This window comes from Lates calcarifer, linkage group LG20 (assembly GCF_001640805.2).
Source record: "Lates calcarifer isolate ASB-BC8 linkage group LG20, TLL_Latcal_v3, whole genome shotgun sequence".
NCBI lineage: Eukaryota > Metazoa > Chordata > Actinopteri > Centropomidae > Lates > Lates calcarifer.
The window spans coordinates 8,818,315-8,842,447 of record NC_066852.1 but is presented as its reverse complement, the minus strand read 5'-3'; the positions used below and the strand labels follow the sequence as shown (position 1 = coordinate 8,842,447).

The following is a 24,133-nucleotide window of genomic DNA, read 5'->3' as shown; positions in this document are numbered from 1 at the left end:
TATCCAATGGAATGGCTCCTCAGAGAATTAATAAAAAAAAATAGATCAAAGGCTTGACAACATTACAGGGTCTGTTTGATAAACAGACTGTAGAGTTATCATCACAGGACAATCCTTCAGTAATAACAAATCATTTCACAAACACGATGTCCCTTTCTTTAACACGGATTTGCACAGACACAACTTTCTGCTCTGACTTTGTGTTATGAGTCTCCGGTGTGTGTGTGTGGGGGGGGGCAAAAACCCCAGATTGAAACCAGATGCAGTCGCCTGTGAGTGTGAGTGAGTGCGGGCGCGGGTGCTGAAACCTACAACATAAAAGCCGGCGATTACAGTAAACGGAAAACACGTGGTGGCGTCGTTGGGTGCTGTTTAATTGGCGCGTAATTACGCACGGAGGACCAGTGACTCGATTGGGATTCCACCCTTACCAGCCACTTGTCACTGCATGTGGGTGTTGCGAGTGTGTGTGTACACATGTGTGTGTTTGGGGCGTGGCTTCTCTGTGAAATTGAGTTTTTTCCCCCCTTTTTCTCTCCACCTCAAAACTGCTGTCGCGGTTAAAGTTGTGTTACACAGTGTCCGCGCTACACATCTATAGATGCGGCTTAAACGCTCCTCAGATCGGTCGCTGTTGGTGTGAGAACATCCGGAGACGATGTACAGATTCATTGAGGTGAGAAAACAATGTTGAGTGATTTTCTATCTGTTTAATAGGCACAGTTGAGCAGCTTTGTGCAAACTTTGTGATGCAGGATCAGTAAATTGCTGCTTTTTCTCAACATGAACGTAATGTAAATGATTTTCTTTCCCGCAGATGGCTGGCTGTGCAGCTCACACTTGTGGAATATTCCTGGATTATAGCAGACAGACTTCTTTACTCCTCTGGGACTAGAAACAGTGTTGTGGGTGATCGTCTTCTCCGTGAACAACCTGCAGGTTTTAGTCCTTCAAAACACACTTTGCTGAGATGAAGACGTTATACATAGTGATTGAAGTAGTAATTGCTGTTCTCTCCATATCCGGCAACGTACTGGTTTGCTGGGCTGTCGCCATCAACACCACTTTGAAGAACGCTACCAACTATTTTCTGGTGTCTCTGGCTGTGGCTGATATTCTGGTCGGTTGCCTCGCGATCCCCTTCGCAATAACCATCAGCATCGGCATACACCTGGACTTCTATGGATGCCTCTTCCTGGCCTGTTTTGTCTTGGTACTGACACAGAGCTCCATCTTCAGTCTTCTTGCCATTGCTATTGACAGATATCTGGCCGTCAAAATTCCTCTAAGGTGAGTGTTTACTCGATCTGTGGTGTGAGATGAATCAGTGTGAAGACAGTGGATGAATTGAAAAAAAAAAAAAAAAGACCCTGTTGGTTCCAAGACTGCAACTTAAACTGAATGTGGTCTAACTGTTTAATCCCACCTTAATACACACTGTGCTAAATAAGCAGAAAAACTTCCTTTAATCCCTTTCACAAAAAATGCTCAATATAATTACTCAAAGTCCCTGCATGTTGTCACGTGTCCCCCATCGAAAAATAATCTAATTCAGAGTCTGGGAGATCAGTATCAGCTCTGTGATCTCATGAATCAGTTTCCTGTTGAGATTAATGCCTCATGTAAAAATAGCAGGGTTAATATCTAAACCTGGCATGATAATCAGATGATAGCTCTCCAAACATTATTAAATCAGGTGTTAGAGACAGACTCAGCAAACACTTTGTCTGTCTGTGTCTGTTTCGTAACCTTAATTCCATTCATCTACAGTCTTTACAGAATGTCAGGTTTACTCTCAGTATACAGTGGTGACTCTGTTATTACAGCAGCAGAAACACAAGAGGTCTGTGTCTGAGAACTTGGATAATTAATCTGACATCTGCAGCTCATTAAGATGTAAAGATCTGTTGTGCAGCTTCTTTGATGGGACACATTAGGAGAAGCCTTTGGATCAATACCTGGCCCCCGGTGTGTCACTCCCATTGATCCTGATGGCAAAGGCCACAGAGATCCTCCGTGCAGCCCGCTGAGCGTGTCCACATTCCGCCTGAGGAAACAGAAGCAGGCAAGAGAGAGCACGGTGCTGCTTGATATTTCTGTGAATTGAAGAACACAAGCTTCATTATCAGATGGGAATTGTCTGTCTCCAGGTGGTGGTGTTTTTGGCATTTCACCGTGTCACAGAGTTGACAGTTGTTTTTTTTTTTTTTCTTTTTAAAGGCAGCATTCAGTGCTGTGAATGTTGTGGGCACTGGACTTGTCTTCGGGGGCTGTTCGTGCTGAGGGGCTGTTTGGCTGTGATGTGCTGTCATTTCCATTAGACTCAAACACTGGCAAGAAAGGACAGTTTGACACTAGTCTGGGATGAAAGTTGTCTAACTGCCACAAACCAAGTGGCTTGTAAAATCCCCATTTGTGCTTCTATTTTTGACTTACAGATGGAAACCAAAACTTAATGTACAACATTCTACCTCACACACAGAACACTGACTTTAATGCCTGTAAACCAGCGACACTCAACTGTAAAAAAATGTTTTCAACATGACATGTAATGGTTTCCTCTGAAAGCTCAGCTCCCACCACAACACACACGTGTTCATGTGATAATAATGTCAGTGTGTGTATGTTCAGCTCAAATTACATGCAGTGATGTTTGTTGTGTGTGTGTGTGAGTTGGGCCAGTCTGCAGCCCTTTGGGGCCGCGAATCTCTCTCAGATAAAAGTGTTTTCACAGATGGTTTCAGAAGAAGTGAAAGGCCAGAGCCAGATGTTTTAAACTCCCGTGAGAAGACTGAGCCGCACACCCACTCAACACTCTCCTCCATCCCCTCGTTTCCCCTGTCCGAGTTTCTCAGAAAAAAAGACCCTCCGGCTATTTTGTCCCCCCTGTTCTGTTGGAGCTTTCAAATAGCCTTTAGTGCAGTGTAGACCACAGAGGATTGTCCCCACCCACGCCAGTGGCACTGACTTGCTGTGGTCTTGCCTCAGGCTGCTGACTCAGCACATTGCAGCGTCATCATCATTTTAATGGAGAGTTTTAACAGTCTTCTTGTCTGTGGTTCAGCGCATGTAGGGGTGTAGTGGGTGTGGCACTGTGTCATCCTTGATATATCCTATGTTAGTGTGATCATTAAAAAGGTCAAAAAGTCAAGATAATGTAAGATTGAAGAACCAGATGGCTGGATGTCATGATCTGTATTTTATTATATTTGCATAGAAATGACATGGAAATCAGTTTTATTTTGTACATGTTCCATACAGTGATGGGTGCATCCTTGACTACAATAAATGCACAGTCCTGAAATGACCTCAGATCAGCTGTTGAGGACAATGAAGTGCAGCGTGATGTAGTGTTGACAAGGTTAGCAAAGGTTCCCCATTATGGTTTAGAGATGAGTTAAGGTTTCAGGACCTGATGTCAGTGTTGTGTGATTTATTGATGTATTTTGGGAAATACACTTAGTTGCTTTTTTCCTGAAGGTTAGATGAGAGGATTGATACCTCCTTCATATCTGTGCGCTAACTGTGAAGCTAAGCCCAGGAGACGATTATCTTAGCTCATGTGTTTCTTTAATCTGTCCAAAACCTTTTATGTATTTTATTATGTAGTCATTCTGCCCAGAGCCAGGCTAGCTGTTCCCCTCTGTTTCCAGTTTTTGTGCTAAGCTAAGCTAACTGGCTCCCAGGTGGAGCTTTTCGTGTGGGTTCACTTTAAAAGTGGGGGTGAAGAGTTTACAGTCTCACACGGTTAGTATGGGTGGTATTTACTGTTACCTGCAGAGCAGCTTAAATGCTCAGCTTGAGGAGTGAACACTATAAGTTATTCCTTCACACAGTGTTTTGATGGCGGCGGTGGCGAGCGCTGTCGTGCAGGGCTCTCCAAACTCTTCTATTCACTTGGGCTGAGACCGTGTAATTCAGGAGTGCAGTATGGATGTTTTACACATACAGCTGCTGAACTGAGAGGTAGTGGAGGTTACGGGTTAATCCTACAGAGATTGCTGGCAGTAAAAACCGAGCTCACCACAGCCCACTATCAAGCTTTCAAGCTTTGAGTATTTCATACTGAAAAACAAAAGATTTTGTGGAGAAGAAGTTGTTGAGCTCCACAGCAAGACGCACTGTCACACTCTAGTTTAGCGAGTCCAACCTCCTATTGTAAATGCACAGAGATCTATATTTGCTTGTGTCACTTCTGTCAAACCAGTTCAAGTCTGATATGATCACAACTTCACCAAAGTGTGACAGCTATACAAATATAAATTTGTGTTACATAGATACATAGTTTTATTCTCAACTTGCCCTCGTCCTTCATAATCCAAATGCCAAATAGCTCTGTTTGCATACACACAGGTAGGCTGGGTGAAGTATAAAATCCCATAGAGCTGTCAGTGGGAACGGCCACATGTTTGATTGTGTTTGTAGCTGAGCAGCAGATACTGCCGGATAGTTAAGTGGACCCTGTGAACATTGAGTGTGTGTGTGTGTGTGTGTGTTTGTGGCCTGTCAGAGGTCTGTGGTCCCAGGCAGAAGCACAGTGGCAGAGAGAGGAGAAGGGATGTATGGAGAATGGGGCAGGAGAAGAAAGCAAAACAAAGATAGATGCCAGTGTGCTGCCGTCATGCCCGAGCTAATCCATTCAGACTCTCGCCCCTTCCCTGCCTCTAAAGACAGAGAGAGAGAGAGAGAGAGTGGGAGGGGATGTGCAGGAGATGGACCCTCTGGGAAAAGGAGCCTGATGTACTTGTGACTGACAGATGGGAGGAGGACAGGATGGAGAGGATTGGGTGTTGGAATGTGGGGAAGTGTGCAGGTCATGGTCAGCTCTGAAGCTTGCTCTCCTCCAGAGTGGGCAGAGTGCTGTATTATTCATGGCCCCCCGGGGCGACCCGCTCGCCTCCATGCAGGGGGTTAGCAGGACCGAGGCTGGGCTCGCACGCCACTGATGAAAAAGTGACTGGGACTGTCATAATTATTAGAACACAGGGCTATTTTCAGTCTGACTGCCCTGTCAGAGGGAGACTGAGCTAATGATTAAGAAGCTGTGTTGTTACAGTAACATGACTTTCATTTTACTGGCAAATTCGTTGCATCTGAAAGCAGCACTTTGATAACTTTGACATCCTGCCTGTGTCACCAGAGTCAGAGCCATATGCTGCAGGTTGAACCCACTTCCTCTCAGCCTGGATTGACTTTCATTTTTAGTTTTATTTATTTTTTCAGTATAAATGCCAGGACCAGACCAAAAGCAAACACTGATTTTATCTTACTAACCAGTATTGTCAGTGTAGCCACAGCCTGACATTGATCATCATCAAATGATGATGTACTGGGAGACATATTCTGTCATAACTCAACACAGCACTATCTACATCTTCTTTAAGAATAACTCTGGGATTGTTGAACCTGGGCTGTATTTTTGTTTTCGGGTGTAAAGGATTGATAGGGGCAAAAAACTTTGAGATCGGTGCAGTATTGAACAAGAACAGCGTACCCAGAACCACTAAACATCTGCTGTAATGTAATTAAACAGTGCAAACTGTGTACATACAATGTTGGTTATGTATGTATAACATTTCTTCCTGAAGTAACACAACCAGTTCCTCAATTTATTTTACTCACTGGCTATTTGTGGCCCACTGATAGTCTGAGCTTGTGTCTGTGTCTGCTCACAGTATGTGTAATAGTTCTGCCTTCTGTTAAAGGATGTGAAAGACATGAACAAGAAACACTAATATTAATCAGTGAAACACTGGGCAGTGATGCAGAGGTGTACATTAGAAATTATTAATCAGTCACAAAATAAATAATTTGTCAAATAGATGAAAATGTTTTTATTAATTATGTAATACTGCTTACAGGCAAAGTCAGATTTTAAGTTCTGATATAGCGTGATCGAGCAATGTGTAGTAGAGATCAGACAGATTATTAGTGGCACCCCCAGCTCAGACTGCTGTGTGTATGTGTGTGTCATGCATGTCAGCATGTGTATGAGTCACTGCCATGTGGTTCGCTTGCCTTAATCGCTTTGAGGAAACAGCTCATTTTTTGCTTCGAGCTCTGTTCATATGATGGGGACAGTCAGGGCGACACTGGCGTGACTCAGCCCTGCATCTCGATCCACAGCAGCCGTGCACCTGCTGTGGAGAACTTCATATCATATTTCAGTCAGATGGCTCTACAGGAACACACTAAATCAGCGTAAAATATAACAGTGTGAAGCCAAGAAAGGAACAAAAGTTAAGACCAGAATAACTTGCAGTCTCTATGGGTTTCACTGGCCTCTTTCACTTTCAAGTCCTCATGTCCTGTGGGTACAGCCTGTGAAACTCACGTATCTGTTTATGTACACTGATATATTAACCTTCCTCAATTTTCAAGTGAGGTGTGTGTAATTTTAGCATTATATGAATTTAAGTGAGGCAGGATGTGTGATGCTGTCAGAGATTGCATCAGACTTTGTGCTTTCATTTTGTAGCTGATAATGTGTTCGTGGTGACATTAAAACAGGCTTGTCTGACAGTGTTGCAGTCAGACCATAATTACATTGGAAAGTACTTGGAAAGTAATTTGAGGTGTAACTGCCTTTAGCTATTTATGTTAATCTTTTTTTGTCTTGTTTACCAGCTGTGCACTTAAACTGAATTGAGGGTGTAATTCTGTGTTTTATTCACTGGAGTTACAGTGACAAGAAATTAGTTTGTAAAAGGAAAAGGTAAAAGGAGACGAGTTAAACAGCTCTTCTTAGATACACATACAGTTCAACAAAGTTTGTGGTATTTTTGTTTTGGATAATTGAAATTTTTAAGTCAAGCTGACTGTCAAGACTATGAAGCTGATGTTTTTTATGCCTCCACACCGGCAGCAGCCATGGCCATTATGTTTATGTTATGTCCCATTCTCTTCAATGTGATATCTCAGTAATGCCTTGTGGGAATTTCTTCAAATTTGATACAAACATTTACTTGGACTCAAGGATAAACTGATAAGATTTTGGTGCTCAAAGGTCACAAAATTTCACACAAATGTGTAACAGGATAAAATGATAAAGTGATGGCATTTTATATCCAAAAGGGTCAACTTCACACACAGATGGGGAGACTGTGACCATCAACTTTACTGGATGGTGGAGGCAAAAGCCACAAAGGACTAATTCTAGTCGTTGTTCTCTTTGAAAAACAAAAAAAAGAAGTCAGAAAAAAAAAACACTTGAATGTAACATGATGCACAGTGCTAACTAAAATAGGGGTTCTCCTGCATAGTGAAAATCACTAGTAACTAAGCTAGAAGAGAACTGGGGAAATGCAAACATAAACTAGAAAAAAAAAGTTTTCCATATCCCATGAATCATCTCTCTTAGGCATAAGGGTCACAAAATCATCTTGTGACCCCTGTTGGCTATGATCCAGAGGAAGGCGTTTTTGTGGCTCCCTGACAAACAACATGATTTGATTCAGTCACGCAGACCCAGAAGTAAGCTGTTAGCCCAGTGTGCATCCTGATGCACTGTACAAAAATAATGCAATGAGTCCATCAGTCCACACCAACAGCGGTTCACTGATCTGATTTTTTCTCTCGAGTTTATGACTTAAGAACAGGTGGAGGAAAAACGTTTTGTCAAGACAATCTTTTTAAAGTTTCTTCATTTTTTTCTTCTGTGAAAACAGGTGAAAAAAGTTTTGGGAGGAGACAAAAAAAAAAAAAAAAAATTTCTGTCAGGATTTTTGTAGGTATTTGATCAGGGTTGGACCAGAATAGTGGTGCACTTCAGCTCTCTGTGGCTGAAATGAGTATTACAATAACAAACTTTTTTTTTTCACCTGTTTTCACAAATGACAAGAAAAATTTAAGGAACTTTAGAAATACTATCCCAGCAAAACTTTTTTCACCTGTTTGAAGTTAAAAACAGAGAAAACAATTTATGTCAGACATAGAAAATGGATCATCAGATCTTTTTTTTTTTTTTTTTGGTCACAAAATATTTTTCAAGGACTGTAAAACTTCTTTATCAGTAACATTTAAGTCACAAAATAGTGGCAGGACTTGTCTGCTAAGTTTACATTTTGAGTAAATGAAATAAAGGTAGAGGTATGTAAAACTCACGAGAGGTACATGGGAAACTGAATAAATTTGTGTTCACACTGCTCTGTTGTATTTGGATCTATTGTGACCGGGCTGTACTCAACCTTTAGCCTCCTGTTTTTGAAAGCCAGTAACCACTGCTGTGTTTTCTCTAGGTACAAGGAGTTAATGACAGGAAAGACTGCCAGAGAGATCATTGCTATCTTATGGATCCTCTCCTTTGTCATTGGCCTCATCCCGTTCTTTGGCTGGAACCTGAAGTATGCCAAATGTCTGAACAACAGCTCCAGGACGGACAACACTACAGATGCTGACCAGCAGGGGCTGAGTGGCAGAGGAGACTCACTGTTGAGTTGTAAGCTCAAGTGCTTCTTTGAGAGTGTAGTGGACATGCACTACATGGTCTACTTTAATTTCTTTGTCTGTGTGCTGCTGCCACTGCTCATCATGCTGGGCATCTACCTGAAGATCTTCACTGTGGCCAGGAAGCAGCTGAGACAGATCGAGCTCAAGTGCGTGGGCAACGGGGACAGCCATCACCACGGGCTGCTGCAGAAGGAGATCCGGGCCGCCAAATCCCTCTCCATTATTGTGGGACTATTCGCCCTCTGCTGGCTGCCCGTCCACATCCTCAACTGCCTCACGCTGTTCTACGGGCAGCTGAAGAAGCCGGACGTTGTCATGTACGTGGCCATCATTCTGTCGCACGCCAACTCTGCGGTCAACCCCATCATCTACGCTTACCGCATCCAGGACTTCAGGAACACCTTCCGCAAGATCCTGGCCCAACACTTCTTGTGCCGTAAAGAGGAGCTGTACCTCAGCTCCAACGGCAGCAGACGCAACAGAGACCAAATCCACATGACCATTGACCCTCTGCTATAGAGTCGTACTGAGGAGGAGTATTATCTGTGTCAACTCTGTTTTTTTCAGTCGTGAATTTTATGTTCACTGAGGTTTCTAATGTTTACAGAACAAGGGTATGATATGTGAAGATGAACCGATGTCAAATGCGCCTTGAATGTGGACATTTATTTATGAACTGTGCCAAGTATCAGGGGTCACGCAGTGAAATGTTGAATGGTGCGTCTTACATAACTTTTGTATTGTGAAGGATTTTTGACTTTAAAAACATGATGAAGCTAACTGGATTTGTAGGACTGAAAAGGATCCAAACTTAAATTGCTGTTCATTCTGAATCCACCCTGTTACACTCCTTTTTGTGCCCTGCTATTTTATATTGTCAACATTCAGTGCCAGTGTTTAATAATTTATTTATTACACAGCCTTATCTTTGAGAATGTAAAGATCAAAAAACTTTGAGTGGCTAGATCTATACTTGTGGACCTAAAAAGGTCCCACATACTCATGACCATCACAGGCTCAATATACAGAGAGATGTTTTATTTGAGCAGGTATTGAAGTGGATCCATGGTATTTTTCATATCAATATCCAAAATAAGAGTCAGCTAAGATATATACAAAATACTTTTGTATTGAAATGTTCTTGATCTGCTGCTTCAACTAAGTGCCAGTGTTTGCAGGTGTCCCTGTTGCTGCACTAGTAATTTCTCCAAAAAATGCATGTATAGGTGGAGGGACACGGTGGTCTACAGAGGGGTCAAAAACAGGCTGTCCTTCATAGTAAAAAAATCACAAATAACTAAACTACAAGAAGAAGCAAGCATGAACCAGAAAAAAATGTTCTCCCTATCCCATGAGTCATCTTTCATAGCTGTAAGGGTCACAAAATTATCTTGTGACCCCTGTGGCTATGATCCAGAGGACAGCGTTTTTGTGGCTCAAAGAAAAGCAGCCTGATTTGATCTAGTCACGCAGTCCCAGAAATAAGTAGTTTAGAAAAAACACACCTGCAGTGGTGCTCCATATCATTTCCATGTTTCTTAAGATAAAAGCTCAGGAAGTGGGAAACTGATTGTACCCTTTATAGAAATATGGCGTCACCACAGAGCATTTTTAGCTGCTTTGTTTTGAGCCAACTGATTACATACAGGCCAGTTAAAATTTGAGTGCAATTTACATTATTCCTCAGCATCAGGCATCTGGTACACATGTATTACATAACGCAAAGCAATCAAGGCTTTGATTCAGTTAGCTGTATATGAATGTTACTTGCCTTAGGAGTCCAGCTGACAACACCCCCCCCCCCCCCCAAACACAGTCTCAGCTGGGATCCTGAGGCTCTCATCTGTCCCTGTTCGTGCAGTCAGTCATCCCTAAGCTGCTGAAGTCAATGACTGAACTGAGGCAAGCTGTTTCATTGAGAAAACTATATATTTTATAACCTCAGAAATATACTGCACTGAGGACTCATTTTAAACATACTGTTAATAATTTAACACTCTTTTCTCCTCTGTACAGCTGACCCCAGAAAAAGAGAGACCGTTTTTAATGAAGCAGGTAATAATGACATGTTCTCTGAGAGGCACATTCTTTGCACTCAGTGGTGCTTGTAGTGCAACGTCATAGTTTGAGGGAACACAGCTGCAACACTGCTTTCCCCCAGTTCAAATCTTAAAGCACCTGATGCTTTGTGTCTTTTCTGCAGGGGTGTGGTGGTCAGCATTGTTGTGAATGTTCCTGTTAATCTTTTGAAATTGAAGACAGGTGAGAGCTGACACAAAAAGGGTCTGGTAGATTTCATTAGAGCAAAGCTGAGTTTCGTTTGGAGTGCTGTAATTTATGTGAAAAAAAAAACGAGGGTGTTTTCGGTCACCTGAGAGCCATCACTACACAAATTAAAACACATTGCACTGACATGTTAGATTATTTCCTGTTTGGTGTGCTTCATTGGTGGTGTTGAACCATGTTGTGTTGGTGTTTGAGTGTTCTTGGGTTGAGTACTGCTTCATTATCTCCCTTCATTTGCTGTTGTGTCCAGTGTGCCACCTCTGACCTGACTTCAAGGGCTAAAATACAGGAGTGTGCCAGCATTTAGTACATTCCAATGGAGACATCTATACTGTAACTGCACTGTAATGTTGTATTATTGTCTTTGTTGACTGATGTGTAAAAATAAGTACTGTAGGTGTCTGGCTTTCTACAAGCTATTGATTGATGTCAAACTATTGCCTTCTTTTGCGATTTTAAAGGTAAGACAGACAATAACAAGTTGATCTAGTTCAACATTCCTGCCTTTCATTCCGAAGTACCTATCTGTCAGTGTGCTATAGTGTCGTTACTAATCAGGAAAAACATCCACTGTGGTCGAGCTTGTGTGCAACCTTTCCAGAGGACATTCTTTCTTTCATTCAACAAAACTACAACTGCAAACTGATACTGCTATTTAACATGATGCAATCTGTATGTATGGTGAATAATTTTGTTAATAAAGGTAATGTTTATATTGTTACAGATCAGTCTTTATTCCTAAAATTTCAATTTGAAATCATATGACAATTCACATTTGCAAAAGATGCATGGGGGAAAAATGTATTCATATTTTTGAAAATGTTTCTGCACACGCACAATGCTTCCCTAACTAATGTGACGTCAGATAAAAATAACCTAATAATAAAAGCAGCTCACACTCAACAAACAGATGTCGTTTCCCTGGAAACAGATTAAGAATTCCTCCAAAAGAAAAAATAAATAAAGCAACATCTGGTGTCTTTCAGAGAGACATGTAAGACCAGGAAACATGGTGTTCCTCTCTGCAGTGGCCTGAAATGTCCATTTGAATCATGGGCTCTCATCCGGGAGGCTCCATGCTGTCCCTTTAGGGCCAGGTTTGCTGGTCCAGCTGTTGTGCTGGGTGGTGAACGTACCTGGGTGTCAGGGGGCTGTGGTCCCACTGAGCAGCATGGACATCTGCTGATCAGAAACACTCTCCTGCTGAGTCACGCCCATGGCCTGACAAAGGTAGGCAGCCAGGATGTGTTTACACTGGGAGAAAAGAGCACAGACGCTGATTCATTAAACGTGATTAATGACACGGATATGAAACCCTAATGACACTGCAGTAATTTAAATTCAAAGATCTCATGTAAACACAAGCCTAGAAAGGGACCACTTGGTTGTGACCTGCTGGAAATTTTCCACTGAGTGGTCCTTTAGTCTGAGAATATTAGTCACAAAACAAATGCCAGAACAATTTCCAATATTTATATCAAATTATAAACATTTCTTTAAACAAAAAGTACAAGTGATTAACAGGGTTACAAGTGAGTTACATTTTCCGAATGGAGCGTCTGTGTGATGAATAAAAAGTGAGCCCGGTCATTGTGTGTTTTGCATGACAAGTAGCCCTGCACCTCTGTATTTGTGTGCATGTGCCACTGAACATGTTCTAAAGCTCCTCTCATTATTATCAGCTTTAAAATGTTAATCACTGACTTTGTTTTTCAGCTGCAGCCTCAGGCTATTCCATCCAATATAAATGATATTTCCTCCACAATGGATTAGAGTTTTACCTAAACTCAAAGTGTGCTGTAAAGGACAAAGGTACAAAGTTTGTTTATTAGCTTCTCCCGTCTGCTCTGTTTATGAGCTCATGGCTGTCTGCTGTTGGTGGGAGAGCATCTTTATCTGTCCTGACCTACTTGTCAGCAGTATGGACCTGGTCTGGCCTTATCCAGTCATGCTGGAATCTGCAGAGCCCCTCAATGAATAGAGTGGCTCCAGTGGGGGAGGACAGCAGACTGAATGATCAAACTCAGAGTCTCTTAAGTGTCATATAGTTTTGACTGTGAGACTGCAGAGACACCATAAGCCTCATTTAGCTTCCACACATGTAACAACACAAAATCAACTCTAGCTTCAAACAGCTCCCTATTTAAGCTGCTGGAGAGTTTTTTTTTTTCTGTCTCGTGCGTGTTTTCATGGGGAATGATATCTGTGACGCTGATCCGCTCGTAGGGAGTCTCCTTGGTCTGTTGCAGCTCTCTGTTTCTCATACTGATTTTAGCAGCACTCCAGGGAAACAAGTCGCTCTGATAATCAGGGCAGGAGCTGAGGTCGTTTTGCTTGCAGATATTTAAGGCAAAAAAACAGCCAGTCAGAGTGGAGACGTCCCTCAGTGACCAGACAAAAACACAACCAGACCACATCTGTTACACACATTTCAATGTGTGCTTCCTGTCAGTTTTGACTGGGCGATGGTTTTCTACAGGATGCATGCCTGACTGACAAGACACAATAGCTGCGAAGGGGGTTTCACCTGTGTGTAAATATGTCATTGTATATACTGTAAACCATATATGTATGTGTTCCTGTGAGTGTGAGTTAGTGTTTGTACAAAAATCAACCCCAACAGGACAATGTGTACATTTGTGTGTGTTTGTCTCCCTGTGTGAAGGGTCAAATATTTTTACAGTTATTTTATCATTATTGCAAATATGTTTCCTGAGTTTGAGGACAGATTATTATTATTATTATTATTTTGATAAATAAAAATAGTTTTTTTCTACAGAGCTCTTCATTTAAAAGAAACCAAACTAAAGTCTAAACTGGCAAAATTATTTAAAAACTGTCTGATCAACATATAAGTAAAGAAGAATATAAATCTGACCGAGCATTAAATAAATATTTTGTTGGTTTCAAAAACAGCCTGAGGCTCCATTTACAGCCCAAACTGTGTCAGAGTTTATATGAGACTCACCAGCAAGCCCTCATTTCTGCGAAGCACGGTGTAGGCGAAGGCGGGGCACGGGCAATAGTGACAGGACAAAAAACAGGTGTACAAACGTCCTGAGCCTCCCATCACCTGGAACAGATTAATGCAAAGCACATTCAAATATGTGGCTATTCATACACAAACAGCTTGTCTGTGAAAGATCATACACAGAGACAAGTGTCAGTTGTTTCTTCATAAAGGGGAAGTTTTCCAATCAAAAAGATCACAAGGCTTCGTAGTGGCTGCTAGTTACAGCTGGTGCAGCTGAGGAGCAGTGGAGACAGAAAAAGTATGGAAAGACAAGAAGGAAAACAAACTCTTTACTGCTTCATAAATGTCTTACAAGTCCACACATGACAGGCTGAGCTGAGGTATAGAGCAGGAAAGACATGAACACGCTTCCAAGAACATCTTTCTCTTTCTCCCTCCTCCACCTCCAGCCACAACCTTAACCTTAAAATATGACTGACACTGACTTTATGAAGTATTCACTCACCTTGGATTTTTTTTCATGTGTTATTTATGCTATATTGACATTGAATAATAGTTTTTAAGAAAGGGAAAAAAACCCTCCTGAATGTTGATGTGAAAAGAAATGATCTTTTCTGAATCTGAGCCAGTTTGTCCTCAAGTTACACAACAAACAGACAAGACTGGTGATGTCATGTAGAGACAAGCCCTGCAGCTGCCTCATCAAACCGTTCACAGATTATGACAGCTGACATGGTATTTTATAACAGCTGTTGAGTCTGTCACTGTTTCAGTGTCATTGTACCAGCTTAAGTCAGAGGTTATCATGACTTCAAGTTGCAGATTCAAACGTGCATCCTTAAGACATTAACAGTCCAAAATTACAGGAATATGCAGATGTGAACTTTTTTGGACTTTCCTTTTAAATGTTTCATAAAAGTGAGAGAGCAGTGGTTGAGTTGAAGGTGAGGCTGCAACAACCTCATCATTTTACATTAGTTATTTAGAGGAAATGAGATAGAAATGCTGCATTTTTAAACAACCTGCGTGGTGTCTAATGGCCTTGGCTCACAGTACCCCCTGCCCACCATGCTGCTGCTCACTACCAGCTATAGACAGTGATTTAAATCTCATCCTCAAGCACGTGACACACGAGGACATTAAGTCAGTAGATTAGCTTGACACTTCACAATAACTAATGTTTCCAAAGATGGCAGAGCAGGCTCCATTACTCTCCGAAGCTTCGATAAATTACCTTTCCCTGTGACCTACTAGAGTAAAAACACCTCATTTGTTCAATGTGACACTTCATTATAAATAAGGCAAAAGAGACAATTACATGGACTTAAACCACCTCGGTAAAGATGAATAAAGCACCATACACAGCAGGATGGGGACAGAAGCAGTGCAACTGTGAGGACCAAGCCAACGACTGCTACAGTTTCTAAAGAGCCAAGTTTATTGAAAACCAGCTCACACTTGGGTCCTTTTTGTTGTCTGCTGGCATCATAGATTATGCGGCTCTGCTGCAGCTCACACTCCAAAGCTGGCAGCTAATATCATCAGCAGACACCACGAATTATAAGCTTCCACCGCCTGGCAGGGATCCAGATTTCCTCAACAAACACTATACATCAAGATCTGCCATTGAGTCACTGTAGATGGAACAGTGAGAGTTAAAGCATCAGCAAAGCTCTGGCTCCATCTCTGCCTGAAATGGTGGCTCTCATGGGAATACTTTTCGGGAAGCCATTATGAGCCAGAGGGCTAGGAGTTTGGACGGCCTTCTGTCCACTGGTTTCACACCACAAAAAGGGCTTGGGGAAATTTAAAGCTCTGGGAAGTTGCTGAGATACACAGCCTCTGTATCTGTACTCCAACACACTATATTTTCATCACCAGTAACCACTGATTGGATGCATTTAGTTTGACTTGTGAGTCTTTGGCAGTTTATTCCATTCAAAAACCGCCTGTCTCTTATATGTGTGCTGATGAACTCCTTTAAGTGCTAAAAAGCCTTCTTCCATCCCACATAGAGTTTGTTTCCATTCAGGCTGGGAGGATGGTTTGGCAAACTAACACTGCTGGAGAAAGGATTAAATAAATTTGAGGGTCTCTTAAGCTGCTACTCTTCATAACCAGGCACTCACATTAACACAACAGCATCTCAACTGCTCCTTACCACAGATAGAACACAGTATCTGATCAGAGATATTAACATGGACTGAGAGACAGAAAAAATTACAATCCTAGTCCTGGCTGGTATTTTTTCCTACTGTATCTTTCAACTGCACTGTTTGATGAACATGAAGCAAAGTATTTTAGTGTATATAATGACAGAAAATGTTGAAAAAACTATACAAATTGGTTGTTTTGTTCAAACAACAGCCCCAAACCCAAAGGCATTCAATTTACAAAATAGAAAAAACAGCAAGTCGGCAAATATTTGGCATCTCTACCCGAAATTAAGTGATTTAATCAAATACCAAACTAGCTGATTAACATCAGTAATCTACTTAATCAGCTAATCACTTCAGCACTGCTGTCCTCATCAGAAACTTATTATTTTGTTGAGTAAAAGACTGAAAACCGCCATCCACAGAGTGTTCGTGTTCATACAATTGGAGTTTCATCACTGCTGAGAATACACTAACTACTTCTATTTCCCCAAAGACTTTGGTACACCATTTCCTATGAAAAGGTCACTGAACGAAAGGAATGAGATAAGGTGAAAAGCAGTAAAATGCCAAGGTCTCATGAGTTATTCATTCCTTTAGAGGAAAGAGGAGACCAAATAACCATGACAACATGAGAAACTCGGTTGTGTCCCATGGAAACAGTACATAAAGAGGAAATGACAGAAATGGGGGAATTTGTTAATTTATCAACTTCTATTTCAGCATCTCTCAGACAGTGTCCAGTTAACACATAAATCACTGTACTTCCTGTAACGTCAGTGCTGCATATGTTCTGAGAATATTGTTTATTTCCAAATATGAGTCTGATGATTTTCCTGAAAGCATTTAAGAAATTCAACTTCTGTTTTTATGCTTATTTTTTATGATCTGATGAAAGAAATCTGCTCTCTCTCCTCTTCCTGCCTTACAGAAAATCTGTGAAGTCTCTTGACAAGTGGAAGACTAATTGCAGATGGGCTTTAGTTTTAAAATTAGCCACTGTTCCTCAGCCTTGCGTCACTCTCCTCTAGAGGTTTAATGACGTTCCTCTAACTCACAGTGCTGTCATGTGCAGCTCACATATGGTCTACACTGAGTAAGAATGTACAGCCCTCCAACCTGAAACCTCTTGCCTGTCACGACTCGATCTGTTATCCTCAGAGAGGTCTCTTCACCTCCTTTGCCCCAACTTCTAATTCTTAAAAGTCAGACACCTGCTGTGAAAACATTTACCCAGAACCTAAATTATATCTTAATGCCATGTCAGCCATGTTCTGGTTTCAGATATTTAGGTAAAAAGAACTTGGTTTGTTTTTAACAGTGGCCCACTGAGGCACTCAGTGTGAAGTTTAAGTTGAGATTCAAAGACCAGTGTAAGCTAAATATTTGTGCCATGGCTTTCAGATGACATTTGGACAGACACTGTGTAAACTTTAGTCTCACTTAATGTATCCCTAATTGTCAAAACCTCAAACAGAACCTGCCAAGACCACAGGAGCAACGCCCACGGCTGCTTATGCAATGAAATAAACTCAATCCTCAAGATTTATAACAAAGAGGAATGCTGTGTGATTATGAATGTGTTAAAAACCTCCCTGTGAAGGCTTGTGATTTACCACATGATGTATACTACTATTCTCAAAGGGAAAACCTGATCCTGCAGGTTGATGGGAAACATCATGAATAGACAAATCTGTAGTAGCTGGAAAGGTAAAAATTAAAACTTATTACTCAGCTGTTGGTCATTTTCAAAGGTAAGTGGTGGGAAAAAGTCAGTGAACCCATTAGAATATTCTGGTTTTCTGCATTAATTGGTCATAAAATGTGATAAAATCTTCATCAATTATAATCTTTCATGTCTTTATTAAACACACACATTAAATGTTCATAATGTTGGTGAGAAAGTAAGTAAACTCTTGGATTTGATAACTGGCCAAACCTCCTTTGGCAGCAATGACTACAAAGAAGCTCTGCAGGTAGCTGCAGATCAGACCTGCACAACAATCAGGAGGAATTTTAGACCATTCACAGACTGCCCTCAGCTCAGCCATATTTCTTAAGATGACTGGTGTGAACGGCTCTGTTGAGGTCATTCCACAGCATCTGTATTGAGTTAAGGCCTGGGCTCTTCCAAAACATGTACATGTAGATTTACCTCAGTGTTTAGGGTCACTGTCTTGCTGCATCACCAGCTGAGAAACAATCCAGCTCATAATGTACCATAAAACTTCAACTTGTTTTTACACCTCAGTTTTTCTACAAATGACACAAACAAGATGTAATGTGTTAATTAGTGAGCTTTAAAGGGGCTGGTGGACTTGTGTACCCTCTGACAGAGGTCCAGGCCATCTCATCTGCCTCTGAGGTAATTGGCTGCTGGCTTCATATTAATTGCATCAACATGAGAGTGGTATCACTCTTCACATCTATGTCTTGGTAAGAAAGGGATTAAATGTATTTCCCAGTATGTTAACCTATTCCTTTACTAACTAGTTTCTCCGCCATTAATCTACAGCTGGGTGTGAGTGGTGGTCCACACCCAAGTTAAAAATTAAGTGCAGCAGAGCAGAAAGTAAGCAATGGAGCTTAAAGCAGAACAGAGGGAGACATGTGTGACCTTCCCAGAAGTTCAGCTGATGTCCTGACACGTAGGACCTGTGTCACTTCCACTGAACTCTAGAGTCGGAAAGACACTGTGGCAATCAGCAATTTATTATCATTTATTCTCAATGTACAAAATAATGCCATGAAAACTGCAAGATTAGGATTAAATGATAGGAGTCTGGACTGACTAAGGCTGCAGATAATGACTATTTGTTACTTTATCAATTAATTCACTATTTGTTTAGTCTATGAAATGTGAATCGGTCTGAGAGGCAGACACCCTCTGTACCTTTAAGAGTCGGCTTAGAAGTTTCCTTTTTGATAAAGCTTATAGTTAGGGTTGGCTCAGGCTTGAACCATCCCTTAGTTATGCTGCTATAGGCCTAGACTGCCAGAAGATCTCCCTTGATGCACTGAGCTTCTCTCTCTCTCTCTCTCTCTCTCTCTCCACTCAATATGGATTCATATCCCATGTTACATGTTACTAACTCAATATCTTTCGTCTTTCTCTCCTCTTCTGTCTCTTTCTGCAGGTATTTCTGCCTCTGGAGCTGTAGAGTCTGATCTGTGATGAAGTCTCCTGCTGCTATACTTAGAAATTACTTATACTGCTATTAGTTTTATTGCTACGTTAGCAGTTAATACTTTATTATTATTATTATTATTATGTACATCATACATGGAACCCGTGTTATGCTATGTTCTTCTCTCGCTATTCTCTATGGCGCTATATAAATAAAACTGAATTGAATTTAAGTGAAAGGTGGAACCAACTAAATATTTGGTGTTGTCATTCAAACTGATCCAGACCAATCGATTAATCACTGCAGCTAAAGGACGACTGAGTGTGGTTAAAACTTCAGTTTGTACAAATACAATATTTTTGGAATCACAGACCTTAATGTATGAGGTTTCATCAGAAAAATCTAAATATCACAAGAGGTCAAAGACTACAGAAATATTTAGGGAAACAATGTTTTTAAAATAAAAATCTGTATTGTGGAAGTTTCGTCTTTCATGAATTTCTTATTGTGTGCTGGATTTGTTCTCAGGAAAACAGAAGAGAAGACAATGAAAACAGACATATTAATCATTTCCAATAAATTCTGCTGAACATCAAACAATCCTAAGCAAAATGAAGTGAACTGAAAGTGTACCAACAGAACCCATGTCTTTATTTAGATGCATTGTATTTCACAGTTCCTTCCATAAAACTGTTTTTTCAGGGCCCTGAAGGAGTTTACAGGAAATTTGGGTCACAATGACCACAACCTCAGTGGACTGCCTTGTTCTCCCATCACAAGTAATTCTGCTTCCGATTGAGGTTAACTTTTAACTTTGAGGGCAGCATGACTCAGGTCACTTCAGACAGTATGGAATAATAGCATTTCTTCTCAGATATGAAGTCATTTGGTAACTATAGATAATATTCTGCATTCCTCCTCAATCAAGGAAGCCAAGTAAAATGTATAAATGTTATGCATTAACAGAGAGTCAAACAAAGAACTTCAAGTTAGGAAACACCTTTTATTTCCTTTTGTTTCCACCCCTCAGTGTTGCTATTATAGTTATAAAATGTCACACGCCAGGATTAGCTGGACATTCAGTTGGTAACTCATGTCCTTTTCTTTGGAAGGATATTTAACATACTGGCGCTCAACAGTGAATGGAGGTGATTGACGAAAGAAAAATCTGATTATTGAGGGTGGTTTGACAGAAAAGGTGGATGACTACTGAAGGGAAAAATTCAAACTTTGATTCTTTACTAGAGTTTGAATTAAATTATCTTTAGAGATAAAGCCATATGGGCCAGAGTCTCAGACCCTCACACAAAAACCAGGCTTAACTGGACAAGGTGCACGGAAGATCTGAACATATCTTTGGTCTTACACTTTCTCCACGATTAAAAAGAAGCCCTCCAATCAGTTGTGCTGATGATCTTTTTTATACAGATGGAAATATATATTTATAGACTATTATTAAACTGATAATGTGACAAAAACACGGCAGAACTGACATCATTTCTCTTCTCTGATTGGAAAAACCTGACATGAATAAAACTGGGCCACCAGGAGAACAGTGTTAACATGCAATTAACTAAGTACTGGAGCAGAAAATTCTGACATCATAGTTTGATTCAGAGGAATGAGAATACTCCTACACACATTAATTATGTGGCTGCACAAGTTGGAAATTTTTTTGCGGTAGAAGAATGTGGATACTGTGGTAGTAATTTAATGTTAGAATATAAACCATTAATTTGTAGGATGTAAACTGTGCAAGCAGGACTACTGATTGTAAAGAATGACAGATACATGACAGACCTGGAAGGCCTTGCGCCCACTGGGAGATGACAGACAGGTGACTGAATGTTGATCGACCAGGTCCAAAGCTTGTAGCGCACAAGGCCCGAAGACAAACTTCAGACTGGAATGAGGACGATAATATGAGAGGAGAGGGAAAGACATAAAGTCATCTACGTCATGTTTTGTACTTGTGCACTCAACTTTATACACATACATGGCAGTACAGGACTGTGATCAGTTTTGTTGTAGAAGAACCACATTTGCCTCTTTTACAGTCACTTCTTCCCTGTATGACTGTTGAATCCTCATACAGTCATGAAACTCTTTGGTTTTAAAAAAAACTAACACCAAAACTTTAAAATGGATGCTTCAGAGGTTTCAAAAACATTATTATTCTTTACCAGTATTATATTATTCTTTACCAGTTCAGATCAAACAAGGACTGAAACCAAAATACATATTACTAAGAATATTATTCCACACTTACTATGTACAATGATATGCCAAAAGGATGTGAAGTGGCATAAAAGATAATTATATTGGTGTTCAATGCTCTATTATGCATTACATTAAAAACTTATTTTCCCCATGGGGCAAGGATGAGATAAGGATGAGATAAATATAAAAAGGGAATGGCGTCTGCTTGTGAATGACCACAAAGTGTGATGAAGAGCCTCCAAACCTGAGTCTTCCTGACAAGCAGACAGGATGTGGCCATGGTGACCCAGACAGGGAGCACCACTTCACTCTCACTAACTCAGACCATTATGCCAGGAAATGTTTCAGTGAAGACACAGAGCAGCATCATGACACTGTGTCTCAGCGCTGCGTCACTCTGGCAAATCCAGACTGTTAAAAGGCCTCCCTCCCCAGTGTGGTTACTGCACTTCACACCCACTCAGATTCAACCACGTGCAACCTTTTTACTCACATCTTAACCCAGGCGAGGATAAATTGATTTATGGACTGTCCTTAAAAACCTTGACAGTAAAATAAAGTCATTGGTGGCAGAGTTAGTAATAAACATTTGTGATGGAAGTCAGTGGGAAATGGGAATAGGATGATCAACACTTACGCAATAAGCAGGTCATCAGGGACTGCAAAAAAGAAAAAACTTATTGAAATGAGAGTTCATGTATTTCTTTTAAGAAAACAAACAAAAAAAACAATTGCACAGATTTAATAGTACTGTCATGTTCATTATTAATTGCATGCAGACAGATTACAGTGACACTTTACTTGATTTAATCTGTTAAGCGTTTACATTATGACAGAGATCCTCCAACCAAACACAAGCTGCCTCAGACAATCTGTCTAACTAAATAATAAAATGGTAGTCGCAGTTTTGTCTGTTTTCATTCTGCTTTTGTGTTGATGGTGAGGAAGAGGTAATGTATTTATATACACAGACAAAACTTTTATTTGTGTACACTTGTTTGGCTTGACTTGCTGCTTAGAAAATGTTTATGAGCCACTGGAGAACTCTTTCCAAACATGAGTACTTGGTGTTTTCATCCTGTGACACATTAAACTGCTGTTACACTGTATTTTAATAAAAAAGCACTGAAAGTATTAAATTCTACTCCATTCTGAGCTGATTATTATTATGATTTTTAAATTGTATGGTATTGCTGAATGTGAATTATACTACCACATTTTGGTAAAGCACTTAGCTAGTTTTCTGTATCCTGCTAGGGAAGCAGCTGCAGACTGATGGGTGGAGGGGGAAGCTGATGGCCAAACAGTTGTTGGTTCAAGTCTATTATGTGTTTCAGATTATAAGGCCAAAAAAAGAACTGTTCAGATGACCTTGGGCAAGGCACTGCCTTTGGGTGGCTCTATGTCAACTATTCAAACCCACAGTATTGTTTAGTCCCTTGACCCCTTACAAATTAAATCAGCTCCTCCCTGAAGCCAAACTAAAAATAAAAATGTATTCTTCAGTTTGATCTTTTAAAAATTGGCTAGGACACATAAACACAACCAGTGACTAATGCTATTAAAGGTCCGCTGAGGCATAGCAAGCAAATTTGGGGTTTATGGCTTGGCAGGAATTGCACAAAACTTTGTTGCGGGTTTCTATTGGCATAAGTTGCTTACTGATGTGTGAATTGTGTCAGGTTCATCATGCTGGACATGTTCATACTACAATATCAGACATTATTTTCATGGAAAATGGTGGCTCCGCTCCATTTTAATGTGCCAATAAGTCAGTCCAGTGAGCCAGCACTGGACAGAAGACCTGTCCCAGAGCACAGGGGTTAATAATAAAATCCGTTTGGGTTGAATCCCATTTAAATACTTCTGTTTTGAGGTCATGGTTCACTGGGGCATTTGAGTGGATTCCTAGGGTTATTAAAAATAATTAAAACGATCTTTTCTAACACTGACAAGTCAAAATTACTGCTGTGAAAAAGATCTATCTTCTCGGGTGTATAACCCGAATAACAATGTGCCGTCTAAAGAAATCACAATGATCTACAGGATGAAGTGTGTTACAACAGCGGCCCCTACAGTCAGATTATTAGACTACATCGTTGTAAAACTGGAATAACGTGAAGTCAAACACAATATACCAAATACTACATAAACGTTTCTTTGGTGCACAGCAACGACAGCTGCGTTTAATTAATGTAAAAGAGAAGTTAACTATCCATTCCACACAAGGGATAATTTCACACCAAGTCTTCTTATTAAGACAAGCGAGTTTGTCACCTTGCTACAGCAAACTGCTAGCTAGTAATGCTACGGCTACTTATAAGTTAAAACTATCCAAGGGCCGACTGCGACAAAATAATCTCTCTTAACCACTCTCGCCTTACTTTGAGACGTTTCCTGGTATATTTTCTGGATGTCTCGAAAAAGTTGTTCAGCCACTGCAGGTAATAGTGAAGGCATTTCTCAGCCCGCTTTATTCATGATGTCATCGACTCCTTCAGCCAATAAGCTTCGACCAAAATATTACAACTTCCGCCTTTTGCTCTCCTCCAAAATAAAAGACCTACAAGAAATAAAATTGTATTTGTTGGGCAGCCCTTGGATTTTTGGTCTTCCAAAGGGATAAGGTGGTAATTTTAACGTTCTTGTGAAAACAAAGGCACTTTATCACCCGCTGATCATGCAGTCAGGGCAGCTACAGCTTAGCTTGTTTTTTTTTTTAAGTGCTAAAACCCATAATTCCTTACCATGTATCTGGTAGAGACACTTCTCTTAAGTGTTTTTCATTGATAAATATTAATGATAACCAACATAATGCACATGTCAGAAGAGATGAGATCTGAAGCAACAGGCCATTCACACCTTTCACGTTTGACTTGAAGAGTTAACTGGCAGCAGTAGAAACTGGGGATGCAGTGTAA

At 40.6% G+C, this 24,133-nt stretch overlaps 2 protein-coding genes across 2 annotated transcripts; one reads left to right on the top strand and one right to left on the bottom strand.

Annotated features, from left to right (window-relative positions):
* Positions 1–311: 311 nt before the first annotated feature.
* On the top strand, positions 312–11,455 carry adora2b (adenosine A2b receptor). Its single transcript, XM_018691099.2, has 3 exons — positions 312–676; positions 818–1,290; positions 8,238–11,455. Exons 2-3 carry the CDS (start codon positions 971–973, stop codon positions 8,965–8,967), a joined length of 1,050 nt encoding a protein of 349 aa, XP_018546615.1. The 5' UTR covers positions 312–676; positions 818–970; the 3' UTR covers positions 8,968–11,455.
* Positions 11,444–24,044, bottom strand: zswim7 (zinc finger, SWIM-type containing 7). The gene is made up of 5 exons (XM_018691109.2): positions 23,597–24,044; positions 21,850–21,871; positions 20,793–20,895; positions 13,703–13,807; positions 11,444–11,988 (listed from the first exon to the last, which is right to left on the bottom strand). Exons 1-5 carry the CDS (start codon positions 23,670–23,672, stop codon positions 11,878–11,880), a joined length of 417 nt encoding a protein of 138 aa, XP_018546625.1. The 5' UTR covers positions 23,673–24,044; the 3' UTR covers positions 11,444–11,877.
* Positions 24,045–24,133: the final 89 nt, after the last annotated feature.

Bases quoted from the DNA above. Each gene is read 5' to 3' on its own strand.
- zswim7 (XM_018691109.2), bottom strand. From the start codon at position 23,672: ATGCCTTCACTATTACCTGCAGTGGCTGAACAACTTTTTCGAGACATC. The intron at 13,808-20,792 runs GTCTGTCATGTA...AATCTGTTCCAG, and splicing joins GTGGGCGCAAGGCCTTCCAG to GTGATGGGAGGCTCAGGACG. The intron at 11,989-13,702 runs GTGAGTCTCATA...CTTTTCTCCCAG, and splicing joins GCAGAAATGAGGGCTTGCTG to TGTAAACACATCCTGGCTGC.
- adora2b (XM_018691099.2), top strand. From the start codon at position 971: ATGAAGACGTTATACATAGTGATTGAAGTAGTAATTGCTGTTCTCTCC. The intron at 1,291-8,237 runs GTGAGTGTTTAC...TGTTTTCTCTAG, and splicing joins GCCGTCAAAATTCCTCTAAG to GTACAAGGAGTTAATGACAG.